At 41.2% G+C, this 12,361-nt stretch overlaps 1 protein-coding gene across 5 annotated transcripts in view; it reads right to left on the reverse strand.

Annotated features, from left to right (window-relative positions):
• mef2aa (myocyte enhancer factor 2aa) overlaps nt 1-12,361 on the reverse strand; it is a 59,816-nt gene that overhangs the window by 3,350 nt on the left and 44,105 nt on the right. For 2 of the 5 annotated variants that reach the window (XM_080027882.1, XM_080027881.1), the window contains exons 4-7: nt 10,875-11,009; nt 9,256-9,466; nt 2,701-2,885; nt 1,341-1,364 (exon numbers count right to left, since the gene is read on the reverse strand). In XM_080027882.1, coding sequence (XP_079884008.1) covers nt 1,341-1,364; nt 2,701-2,885; nt 9,256-9,466; nt 10,875-11,009 — 555 coding nt within the window. Of the gene's footprint in view, nt 1-1,340; nt 1,365-2,700; nt 2,886-9,255; nt 9,467-10,874; nt 11,010-11,076; nt 11,209-12,361 lie in introns of all 5 variants that reach the window. The other 3 variants (XM_080027883.1, XM_080027884.1, XM_080027885.1) reach the window with 3 other exon arrangements.

A 12,361-nucleotide genomic window follows, 5' to 3' on the forward strand; every position in this document is an offset into this window, starting at 1 on the left:
AGGGATTTGATGTAATAAGAAAAGCTACCACTAGGTGGTGGTGTAGATTCATGGCATGATAGTCACGTTTCTTTTTCATTATTGATTGTACAGTATGGTGATGTTGTTGTCGCTTTCTTTACAGGGATTTTATATTAATATATAGATTAATATTTATCCAGATATAGTTCACTAAATGAATGTATATGTTTATGTATATGTTCATAACAACTGCAGATCTACACACATTAAACTGGTTACCGTTGGTTTAAAAATATTTAAGTGGATTTTAGAAATCGCAATAAATAATTAATTTCTTCCAACTATTTTAGGGTGGACAACTCATGGATGCAGTCAGTGCAGAAATCATAAGGACTGACGAGTAACTATAGGCACGACACATTCTAAATCAGATTTGCATGATGAGTTTAACTTTGTTAGACATTAAAACAAATGCTGTTATATGGTTAGGGCTAATGAGACACGCGTCGGTAGCCTACGAATTGGGAGTGCAACAAATCAAAGCCAGTCTAGTGATCAGTTTTATAATCAAATAAACAACTCTTAACTGAGAGGATGCAAAAAGGATAACATAAATAAGACATTTCAATTCCAAGAGTGAGTGCAGCAAAGCCCCAGTGGTTTTTTAGTGCAGTGACTGGCATGCAGTCCACACAAGAACACCCACACAGCACAGTGTGGTCATGCAGCAAACTCCACCGTGAGCTACAAATGCACACACTAAGTCGACACTAATCAAACGCAGACGTAGTTTAGAACAATACCATAACAATCCCTTTTGAATATAATGTAAGAAACTGCAGCCAGCGGTTACGCTTGAAGCAGCATTGCATCATGAAGTAGTTGATGGCTTCCTTGCATTGTTCCAACACTCTGCTGCCAGATGACTTCACCAAACCCAAGTATCTCACAGAATGATATCATTTAAGATGACGCAATCCTCTCCTTCTTGGAAATGTTTTTTTCACATTTTTTTTACCCATTACTTTTTGTTCTTCGTAAAATGTTTCAGATAGTGACTACACTATTATAGTGTTTTAAAAAAATGTAAAGACATTAATGTACTTAGCTTATAATCTATTCCTCTCTCTCACACTCCTAGTGGTAGATGACTTACATTAACAGGTTGGGAATGGAGGAGCCAATTTAACAGGCTGAGGCAATTTTCACAGGCCAAACCCACAACATGCAGTGACAAAACCTTTTTTTTTTCATGTATTATTGCTGGCAGTTCTCTAGAGCCAATCTCCGGTTTGAGCACTGCCTTTGGTCTAGCTTGTGTGATCACCGGAAGCACGTTCACATTTCAGCCATTTGCCCAGGCATTTGTCAAAACTCACCAAATCCATTTCCTCCTCCTCCGACTGCCCTCAACAGAAGAGAAGAAGACAGGCAGGGTTACAGAAAAGGAAGGGGATCAACTGTAAATCGCTCCGGTAACAATAGCACCAGCTATTTAGATTTGATATTAAGTGTGGATGACTTCTATAGTCGTTGTTCAATCACACTAATTTCTATGTCTGTTATACATATGAAGCAATTTACCCAAAAGCATGTGGCCAGAATTTTCCAACACTGTGTGGATATAAATCTCTGAAGCTACACTTTTTTGGGCTATACAGTTGTTATCTTGTATGTAATTGTACTGGATTCTATTGACTCACACTCGTCTGATACAGAATGTGACACTGCACAACCATAGAAAATGACATGGTAATACTCCGACAATGGCTGCATCGTACTGTGTATTTCTAAAGGAACCAAACCGGTCTTCCATCTTTGCCTGTGCTGTGGGACATACTGCGACCAGGCCAGGGCTGCCTTAATACCCACACTCAATCAATAGCGGCAGGAAGACACGACAAGGGCGACAAGATATTATCTGGCTCACACCCTGAGCCCCTGATTAAGTCTTCATCTACACTCTGTCACACTGAGATGTGATTAATTTAATACCATTATGGCCTAATGACAGGCTGTCTGCAGACCTGCCACAGCCAAAGCCCCTACCATTGCAAAGTGCTCTTTTGGCTCGAACGGAAAAGAACCTATAACTCCAGCCACCACTGCCTAACCTGTTTCAGAACCATAACCAACACACACAACCTGTCCTATTGTACTGATTCTAAGCGCTGACATGGCAACACACATGCTGCTTCAGGCTCGGTGAGGCTCTGCAAAAGAAGGCGTACCCACAGTAACCCGTAGCTCATTTACCAAAACACAATCAGTTTTGGTAACACGCAAAAGGTGGAAATAGTATTTTTGCTGGCCGAAGACTGAGAATCCTTCATCCTGCTTTTCTTCTCTTTTTGTTTGGGGGAGGGGGGGGGTTGATTTATGACCAGGAGAGTGGAGTTCAGCCAGGTGTTGCACTGTGGTGAGAGCGCTCTGCACCTTCATTAGTTTAATAAGAGAAAAGCATCTCATTTAAATGGGAATAATTGAGTGAGAGTTATGACACCTGGGCTGCAGATTCTTGGCTCAGTCCATGTTATTTTTGAGGCCGGTCTAAAAAAAAATGCAGCACAAGAGGAGCGCAAAGGGCCTGACATGGCAGATAAAACATAGTCCTCTGCACACTGATCTATGTGGCAACATCCATTCTGCTTTGAATGTCTAGATTAAGAAGCTGAAAAAAGCTTTTCTTCCTCCTTTGGCTGGTGAAACTTGTGTGCAGTGATGTGTTCTTGTACTCACCAGTGGGGGCATCATCCCTTTGCTAGATGGAGGGATAACAACCCTTAGGTCTGGCTTGCGGCCTCCCATTCCCATATTCCCTCCAGGGGGTGGTGGAGACTTGGTGGGCATGACTTTACCCAGGCCATTGCCGCTGGGTGTGTTGTGGACGCCCGGGGAGCCCCTGGGGTTAACAAAGCCGTTCCCTGCAGAGGTACACAGCAACAGAAACACATCATCAAACCACGGACTGTGACTGACAACACTCCCAGTCATCAAGCAAACCTCTCGCCGCCGTGTTGTTTTCCTGCCGCAGCACGCAGCGTTAAGTGTTTCCAACCCTCTGGGAACTTTTAATAGACTTGGATAATTATCCAGCGCATTTACGAAAATAAAATGTCCATTCCAAAATTGATGAGCCCTTTATTTTTATTGTGAATGACTGGATCAAAGTCAATTCTTAGCATCTCGGGGATGAGCAGTTCACTGACAAATGTACTGTGACTGCTTAAAAGAAATAGCCGAAGCCATTAAAGTTGAATAACAAACAATTATAAAAGTCTTGTTCTAGTTCAATCTCTAGTTGTTGTTTTCAAACCGCGCACACAAACAACGGCAAAGTTCTAGACACTAACATTCACACCTTTATGTCCAGGGTCATTAGTATTTTCCTTTTTCAAAATAAGTATTTATATAAATGAAAATAAATAAAAATCCCCACCCTCTAACACATTACTGCTAATATTCAGAGCACACTTTTCAGATACTGTACCTTATTGTGTACGCTAATGTAATGCATTATGTGACCTTAATGATTTGCACAATTTATCTCAGAAATATAAAGGAAATGTGTTAAAATACATCAATATAAACAACTCACACTGAAGCAGAACTACTGTGTCAAAAATACAGTTCTGTCTTCACAGTCTGTTTATAACTACTGTGTTTTGAAGGTTTTAGAAAAAGATGAATTTGTCCCGGTTTTGTCAACCTACAGTAACTTGTTTTCAACTGCGAGATACAGTATGACTCATCTGAACAAGGTCCTCATGAATAAAAATTGAGTATTGAGTTGTTATGAAAAAAACAAAATAAACACTTCAAGAGCACCTGAATTTTAAATCGAATAAATCGTACATGGGTGTAGAAAAAAATATATACTATTTCAATATATAGATGATGAAATCCTAAAAAATAACTGGAAGAAAGACTGAATGGTATCTAGCACTGCATCAACAGATCAGTAACACTTCAACAAGTTGCTGACTTCTCCATTGTGTTCAGTGTATCCCTGTGAAACACAAAGTGTGCACACAATGAGTAGGCTCTTGCGTAGGAACAGAATGGAACAATAGCCACTCTGACCACAGATTAAGGACAGCAACAATTCAGGGTCAAATAAACAGTTATGAAGCCGACAATTGTATCACACAGCTGAATCAACAGTATATACAAGCAGACATCACCATCAGCTTTGGCTTTGATCATGCAATACTTGGCTGCTGCAAGAAAATAGTGTTAACAGAATTAGCAGAGTAAACGTCCAAGGGTCCTAAAAATAGCAAACGTGATTAAGATGAAGATGTCATTCAGTGGGAATGATGATGTTTGTGCACATAGAATTTCATGTCAAGCTATGGGTTGCCACGTGGCAAACTGGAATGCACATTAACAGCGTTATGTTTTTTTATTCCCAACACAGCATTGGTATGACTCATCATGCACTGCCCAAGACATAACGTTGTTGTACCATATGCTGTACTGTACTGTATATGACAGCCCTCATCACAACACAACACAACATTTCGACTTGTTACAGCAGGAATCAAGCTTATATATATTCTCATACAGAACTGCAGAGAAACCAGACCTGCCATGAAACCATTATATCTTAATAAAATGAATCTGTTATCAATGTTATATCAATAAAGCCTAGGCTTTAGCAAGTCTGTTTTTAAAATCGGTGTCAAGGGACTACAAGAAAGCACTGATACTGATATCATATCAAAAAATAATAATAACAAGACACCTTCTGGTCACATTCTGTATACTATACTAAACTAAAAGGGAAAGAACAAAGTTGTACGAATACCTTCAAATAGAATATAATGCAACAAATAATCAATTGTTCACCGAAAGCAAAGCGATGATATGCATTATCCTGAAAAGATTTGTTTTCCTTGTCTCTGTTGTTGTCGTCTTTTACAAAATAACTTTTTAATAATTCTGCATGATACAACTTGACTGAAACAAGAATGTAGTCAGACTTTATCTATTAGTATTTCTGTCCTTTTCTTCCTTCACTTCCATACCAAAATTTGCTGGGCTGATAAGTTTGACAAAACTGTACACACAGCCAGCGCATCACAAGGGTAAAGACAGACACTCGGCGCTGTATTCACTGCTTCATTTAGACACGGGTTAACGCACCTGACTTGCATGTATTTAGTATAAGCCCCTGATTGTGACTTCAGATGTCTGATGATGAGTAAATCCCACACTTCTTTCAAATAATTGCCCAGAAGGGAACACATGTCTGGACAAGTACTCAGACCACAACATTCATTTTGTAGCCAAGGTATCAGCCACAAGTTAAGACCCAGCCTTTCAGCAGGGACATTTCGGCAAGCTTTTCTGATGTCTGCCCTCATTCCATATTCAGCCCTATCCAACGGAATGGTTGTGCCAATAAATCTTCTCTGGCTAGAACCTCGGTACGTTGCAAGCTGTTTGGTTTCACTTCTTCCTCCTAAATTATTAACACGGTCTGGGAAAGGGGCATTACATAAGGCTTTGTGTTTACAATAGACACGTTCCGTTTTTTCATTTTAGGTTCAGGGAAAGAAAACACAGTGACGTATTGTGCCCAACATCCCACATGCGTCAGGTACAGGCAAAATATATATATATTTATTTTTTTGCATGAGGAGAAATAGTAGCTAAAACAGTTTTCTAATAATAGAAGCCATACACAGCCCTATGGTTGTGTCTATCAGAACAAAGACCAGACAGGATGTGCAGAGGGTGATTTTTTAGTTTTTTGTTTTTTTTAGACCAAAGCCGATAACAAACGGTTAAAGCTCTCATATTATACACTTTTCGGTACTATTATACACCATATTATATGGTCTTAGTGGTCCCTAATACGTTTTTCTTTAATTGTTTGCTGAAAAAAACTTTCAGATAATTTATTGTACTATGCTGATGTTCAGCTAATCTCACAATGGCCTATTTTTTTAAAAGAGCTGCAGCTCCCCTCGTAAATATACAATCTTTGAGCTCCCCCCGCCCCCTGTCCGGAAGCGAAGCCAGATACGCCTCGCCCTCTGTCTGTCGGGGCCGTGGACCAATAAGAAATAGGGGTGTGGGCTGCACAGTGGAAGCTTCTGGCTTTCCAGTTTGTGAGGTCAGAAACGAGGAGAATTCTGACTGGAGTATATTGGGGGGAGGGGTGGGGGTTTCAGAAAGGGGGAGAGTGAGAAAAGGAGAGATTGTTATTTTTTTAAATATTTTGGCAGTCTCTAGGCACAGCGTGGACCCATGGATATGTTAGAACACATTTAAAAAGTGCATTTAGCATAATATGTGACCTTTAAACAATAAGTTATGCCCTCAAAGCTTTTCCTAAAAACTGACACGGTTCAAATTCCTGTCATTTTTCCCAGTATGAATCATAATCATCCTCAAACTTTGAAAATATATTTAACGTTCAATAAAACCCAACATGAAGCAATACCAAAATACAATAAGAGAAAATAACTTCCTGAAAGTAAAATTATCACCAACACAAACTTGGTGCCACTTCAGTACTATGGGTACGGACGTGCAAAGCTTGCAAACATATCGTTTGAGAGAGAGAGAGAGCTTTCTTAAATCCTCCCTGTTCACCACAAATATTGTTCTTAATGCTCACCCATCGAGGACCAGAGCTTGTAATTAGGTGTAATTGAGTGTGTTGTTGAAAGAAAAGCTCTGTAAGAGAACTGCGCACAGGAATATAAGTTGTTTTTCTAATTAAGGTGTAGAAGCTGTTGATCCATTATCTCAACCACACACTAGACAAGAACAACAACAAATGGCATTTTTTATTTTTGGAACAAACTGACATTTGTCTGCTGGAAAAAAAAATCTTCCTGTGTAATGTAAAGTTCACTTATACTAACTCCTCAAGAGCCAAACATTGAAACAGCTGCCCCATAACCAACAGGGACTTAGAGCTTGTGTGGGAAATAATTCACCTTATCTATTTTCTTGATGTAAAAAATAATCATAATAATCTTCCTGCACATGCTCAGAATCTTCACGCCGCCGTGACGTCACTGAACAGGAGAGGCGATATCACACGGCACATCTTCCATCTAGTCACTTTGAAAGACTTCTGCTGCGGTCATAGCTGCTACTTGTGAAAAATCTGAGCTATGTCAGGAATGGTCATCTGACAGCAGGGCGGGAGAGGGCTCTCCTCCCTGCAGTCTCTGCTGTACTACACACTTGGTACAAACAACAGCTGCAGCATGTTCACACTGTGCCAAACGCTGACGCCCCCCTGGCAGAGGATCCAAAACTCTCCCCCGACCTGGTACCACACCCTAAACCCAAAAACCTACCCAGGTCTCTCTTTAAAAATGCTGACTGCTAACTCATACGTTCCTGTCAATACCTAAATGAATGTTCCTATTGTAAGCCTAATATCCTTGTGGGCTGCCACAAGCTACAGATATTAAATGTCTTATCATTTCATAACGCCATACTGCATTTTGTCAAAACTACTAGGACGGCAAGCTTAAGGACAAGGAAAGAATTAAACTCCACCTGCCTCCGCCTCTCAACACAGCACATTGCACTCATGACAGGCTGTCCGGTCATTGTGTACTGAGGACTTAGTGGGATGTCATGGCCCGAATACCTACAGGGTTATGCTGGTCTAGGCATCTTACAGACCCTCTCCGGCCATATAAGGGCTGCAAGAGTAGTGGGGGAAAACAGATGCACCTGTCAATAGAGGGAAGGAAACAGGAGACGGGGAGGGATGGAGGGGGGCTGGGGGGTGCTTCATAGAGGTGACAAGTTTAAAGGAAACACTGCGTTTATTTACCTGCCAAAGTCAGTTGGACAGCTTATCGCCTCGCCCACTTACCCAGGTGGGTTTCAAACAAAAACACCACACTGTGAGAATGCTTTCCCAGTCTCTCAAACATGCTTTTTGTAAGCATATCACAAATTTCCTCTGTTGAGAGTTGCAACGCATGTATTCTCTTTACATGCAGAGAAAATATGGTCAGGCAAAAGGCCCTTTGCAACTGTGTTGGACCAATTGCAGATGGATACGCAACTAACCCGCCCGCGTGCTAAGCAGAAGGCCTATTGGGCAGGGCAACAGAAAGCTAATGAATCTCCCCGGGAGGACTTACCCACTGGGCTAGAGCCCACACCACTTGGCAATGAAAGGTCTGTGGTATCCAGCATGCCACCTAATGAGATGCACAGAGTGATATGCTTAGCCATCTGCATCCTTCTGCAAAGCTAGCAGATCATGTGATGGACATGCCAGACCAGACATGAAAATGTCATGTAGCTCTATATCTTCTTCACAGCACACAAACAGGAGGCATGTGTGTGTGCCCATCAGTGTGATTAAAGATAGCGACATCAAGCTGTGTTCAGTATGGTGTTTGTATTGTTTTAAAGTTGGATATGGCGAATACAAATTTCCATTATGAGGACCTGAAACATGCAATTATTAATATTCTTAGATATAAGGTAGCTAGCTAGGTAGCAGGTTGACACTATCAGGAGACACAATTCAAGCACACAATGCTAGTACGCCACAATGCTTTTGAAATATTCGGATCCAAAATTAATCATGAAAATATAAATAAAAAAAACATCACACAAGAAAAACCCTGATAATGCCAAGGTGTCAGCCAATCCTGATATGTGGTTGATTTTGAATGAGTTACTTTACACCTTTTTGCTTGTGCTTGAGGTGAAGGCGAATCTTGCAAAAGCTATCTTGACTTAGTCAGACCAGTCAAGTCCTGGCATAGAGTGAGCTCATTTTCCATAATGATGAGAATTTCTGAGGGTGTTAAAACAAGTATCCCACACAAACACCAGTCAGAGGGTGCTAGAATGGAAAGAGTGTTTGAAGTTATGCCCTTTACATTCAATGCCATCTTTATAAAAAACATAATAATAAGAAGAAAAAAAGAGGTTGCCAGGCAACTAGCATATTCTCTGAGAGAAATGCTGGTCTGTAGCACAGATGAACTGTTCAAAAAACCCTCTGTTTTTGTTTTTTTTACACATTGTTTACTAAATAAACAAAATAAAAAGTGGTATTTGAGCTTTGGAGGAGTTAGTACATCTTTTTTTAACAATCAAAAAAGGTAGCTTTTTCTGCTTATTTCTTATTTCCATGCTAGGCTATGCTAATATCATGACTACTAGGCTAATGACCTGGTTGACCATCAATTTTCCTAATCTACTATAATCTACTAAATAAAATCTGCTCCGAGTGGTCTGGATCATCCGTAGTACACTACGTCATTCAATTGACCAGGGTTGTCCACTAACCTGCACTGGTGGGCCTCTGGTTTCCGCTTGAGCCCACATTCCTGTGCAGCGAAGCCTGTGGAGGGGACAGCATCCCACTGTCGCTCAGGGAGGCCGTGGCTGCTGCCAGGGCCTGGCTGTTCAGACTCCCTCCTGGCTGGTACATGGCGTTATGGTTGGATACAGGAACTGCCACATGCATGGAGAAGTTCTGCTGAGGCAATGCTGTGGGCTACAAGAGGGAGACAGACACACACTTGTTTACCACACAAACACACTCATCCAAGGACTGATGGGTCAATGGTCTTCATGGCATCTTTAACATCTTTAACCCTTGACAGTTTCCTTTGATACACTAATAAATTCACAAAGATAATCAGGCAGAGAACACTGAAAACAGGGATGTACTGTGCATTTAAACTTTCGGTTTATAACAGAATATTTTAAGAAACCTTTCTTCCCGACACCTGAGTGCTATCGATTGACACCATATAACCATCAAAAAAGTATCATCATGAACATCATAATATTCAGAACACACACAAATCAGTGTCAGTGTCAGTGCTACCGCAACACACGGAAAACAAAAATCCACAAAACATGCATTCAGTTGATCACTTTGGCATTGCATCAGTCAGCACTACAGACGCACTTTTGCCTTGCAAAATGTCATTGTGCAGTGTGTTTCTCAGCACAGCGTGGAGGGGGAGCGGGGATTCACAACTGCAAGAATCGTGACTCACTTACATTTACCTACAAATTGCTGACTGTGCAAAGCGTAAGTGAGAATGGCAGGTGGCAGTGAGAACGTTTAATCATAGCATTATCCAGTGAGCCAGTCGGGGTGCTATCATTAGTTTGTTAATGGCAAAAGTGATGCTCTCCATGTGAGGAACATAGAGAAAAAAAATGTCTGCTTAGTAAGCACTATGTTCTTGCACAATTCCAATATTGTCACGCATGATAAGATCACAAAAGGATTTGTGTTTTTTTAGAGGGTGAGCCAGTGTGGTGCTTGATGAAGGAGGAGGAAGACACTAACGGTGATAGTGTGTTGTTAGTGTGCTCTGGGAACACTTTACTGCTGGAAATTTTCAGGGCTTAGAGGTATTTTATGCTAGAATGCACTGAAAGAGAGGTAATAGAAAGATCTGACAGGAACAGTTGTTAACTTCACATTATCAAGGAACTGTGAATATAAATATTGTTTTGTTTATTTATTTTTTCTTACATGTGTTACGGATGAAAATCAGGTTTGAGAAAACCCAACCATAAATCCCAGAACCTGCAGATATTGTCTATTTAAACGGTGTCTGCTGTTCAATTCATGATAATATTACTATGATACTAGCGTGCAACAATCCACCTGTTCACATGAAATGTGATCTTATCAGGGTGTGCTAAAAATATCAGTTGCAGAAACAAAACAACAAAAGAAAAAAATGCACACCAAGTGAAGGGGGCATTAATCTTTAGGTATAGTAGCTCTGAAATAAGTTGACAGAGGTCTGGGGGTGTGGGGGCAGGGGGCAGGGGGGGAGGGGGGGTAACGAAAAGAGGAAAAAGTTAAATGAAAAAGAGAGTGAAAATCCTCTGTGCCACAAAAGCCAAGCAAAGATTGTTGCATTTACAGTACTTACGATTTTATGATTTCTCATCATATTATCAAACTCCTCATTAATTTTTTTATACTTTTCTTCTGTGTGAGGAGTGAGGACATATGAGGCATCAGGGTCCGGGCTATCACAACCTCTGTGTTCTTTCTTGTTTAGCGCCTGTAGTGAACATCAACATAAAGACAGGAATCAACACAAAACAGTAGGGGACAAGGGAAGTACTTACACCACAGCGCTTGTACATTAAATCACTCTCTTCGCTTAGTTTGCCGAAATGGTCGTCCATGAGGGGGCTGTGCCCAAAACAGTCATCAGGATCAGGACTAGCACAGTCATTATGGCCTTTGTTTCTCAATTTCTGAAATGAAATTGCACAGTTGGAAAAGAAACAGTATATGTTTTTGCTGCTTGTTACCTTATACATACATTTCTACCAGAAAATAACATGAGAGAAAAAAAAATCTAAATCTACTGTCTACTGTTTCTGCTTCATTATTTGCTTTGGTTGCAGCACAACGTGAATGCTACCACAATGCTAGTATAAACTGCAGTTCAATCTTCCCTACACCCCTCTCTGTTCTTCCTTCTTTTGCTGCAACTGTGTCTTTGCATTTTTCATTATATTTCAGTTAGCATAAGCCACCCAGCTGGAAGAAAACCTCTGCATAAGAAGATCCTACAGCGGAGCACTCTAAGACTCTCCCAATGCGGTATGGCTGTCACTCGTGGGATCTTATCAAAGTTAATGCATGCGGGGAATAAAACGGATTATCAAATGTGGTCAAAGATGCTTATTTGAGCATGAAATTCAGCAATTATTGTAAAAGCAAAGAGCTGCTAAGTACACGGGCCGGGTGTTGTAGTGTTATGTAGTGTTGTACTATGTTAATAGTGCCTATTCTAGCTTTGGGTCGGGGGAAGAAAAAAACATGTCATAGAGCTAAACAAATAATTGAAACGCTGCACTCTTTTGCTCACTTTCATACCGGGCTGTTCTCTGCTCCTCATTACAGCTCTGAATAGCGGTGTTAACAAGATGTGCTGACAGCATGTGACAGCTTGTGATATCAAGGCAGTGTACATCAAAACATGATTTATGTGTGGCTCTCAAGGGTCCTCTATCAGGCTGCTGCAGGTCCACAGCCCTGTCTGTGGGCCTCGTGTCTACAGGCAGGGCAATGACTCCTGTGGATGCAGGGGTCAGAGTGTGAGCCAGAGGAGAGGAACCTACACACACTAATGAGACCTTACTCCCTGTTTCTGTCCTGTATCACCCGACAAAGTGGAAAATGTGTGTGAGAGAGAGAGAGAGAGAGAGAGAGAAAAAGAGAGAGAAACAGAAACTAAATGAGTAGGGGTGTGTGTGTGTGTGTGTGTGTGTGTGTGTGTGTGTGTGTGTGTGTGTGTGCGTGCGTGCGTGCGTGCGTGCGTGCGTGCGTGCGTGCGTGCGTGCGTGCGTGCCAAGTGTGTGAGGGGGTATTTCTACAGCTGCTACATCCTCTGACAGCGAC

The sequence above is a fragment of the Ammodytes marinus genome (genome assembly GCF_949987685.1).
Source record: "Ammodytes marinus genome assembly, chromosome: 5".
In the NCBI taxonomy this organism is placed as follows: domain Eukaryota; kingdom Metazoa; phylum Chordata; class Actinopteri; order Uranoscopiformes; family Ammodytidae; genus Ammodytes; species Ammodytes marinus.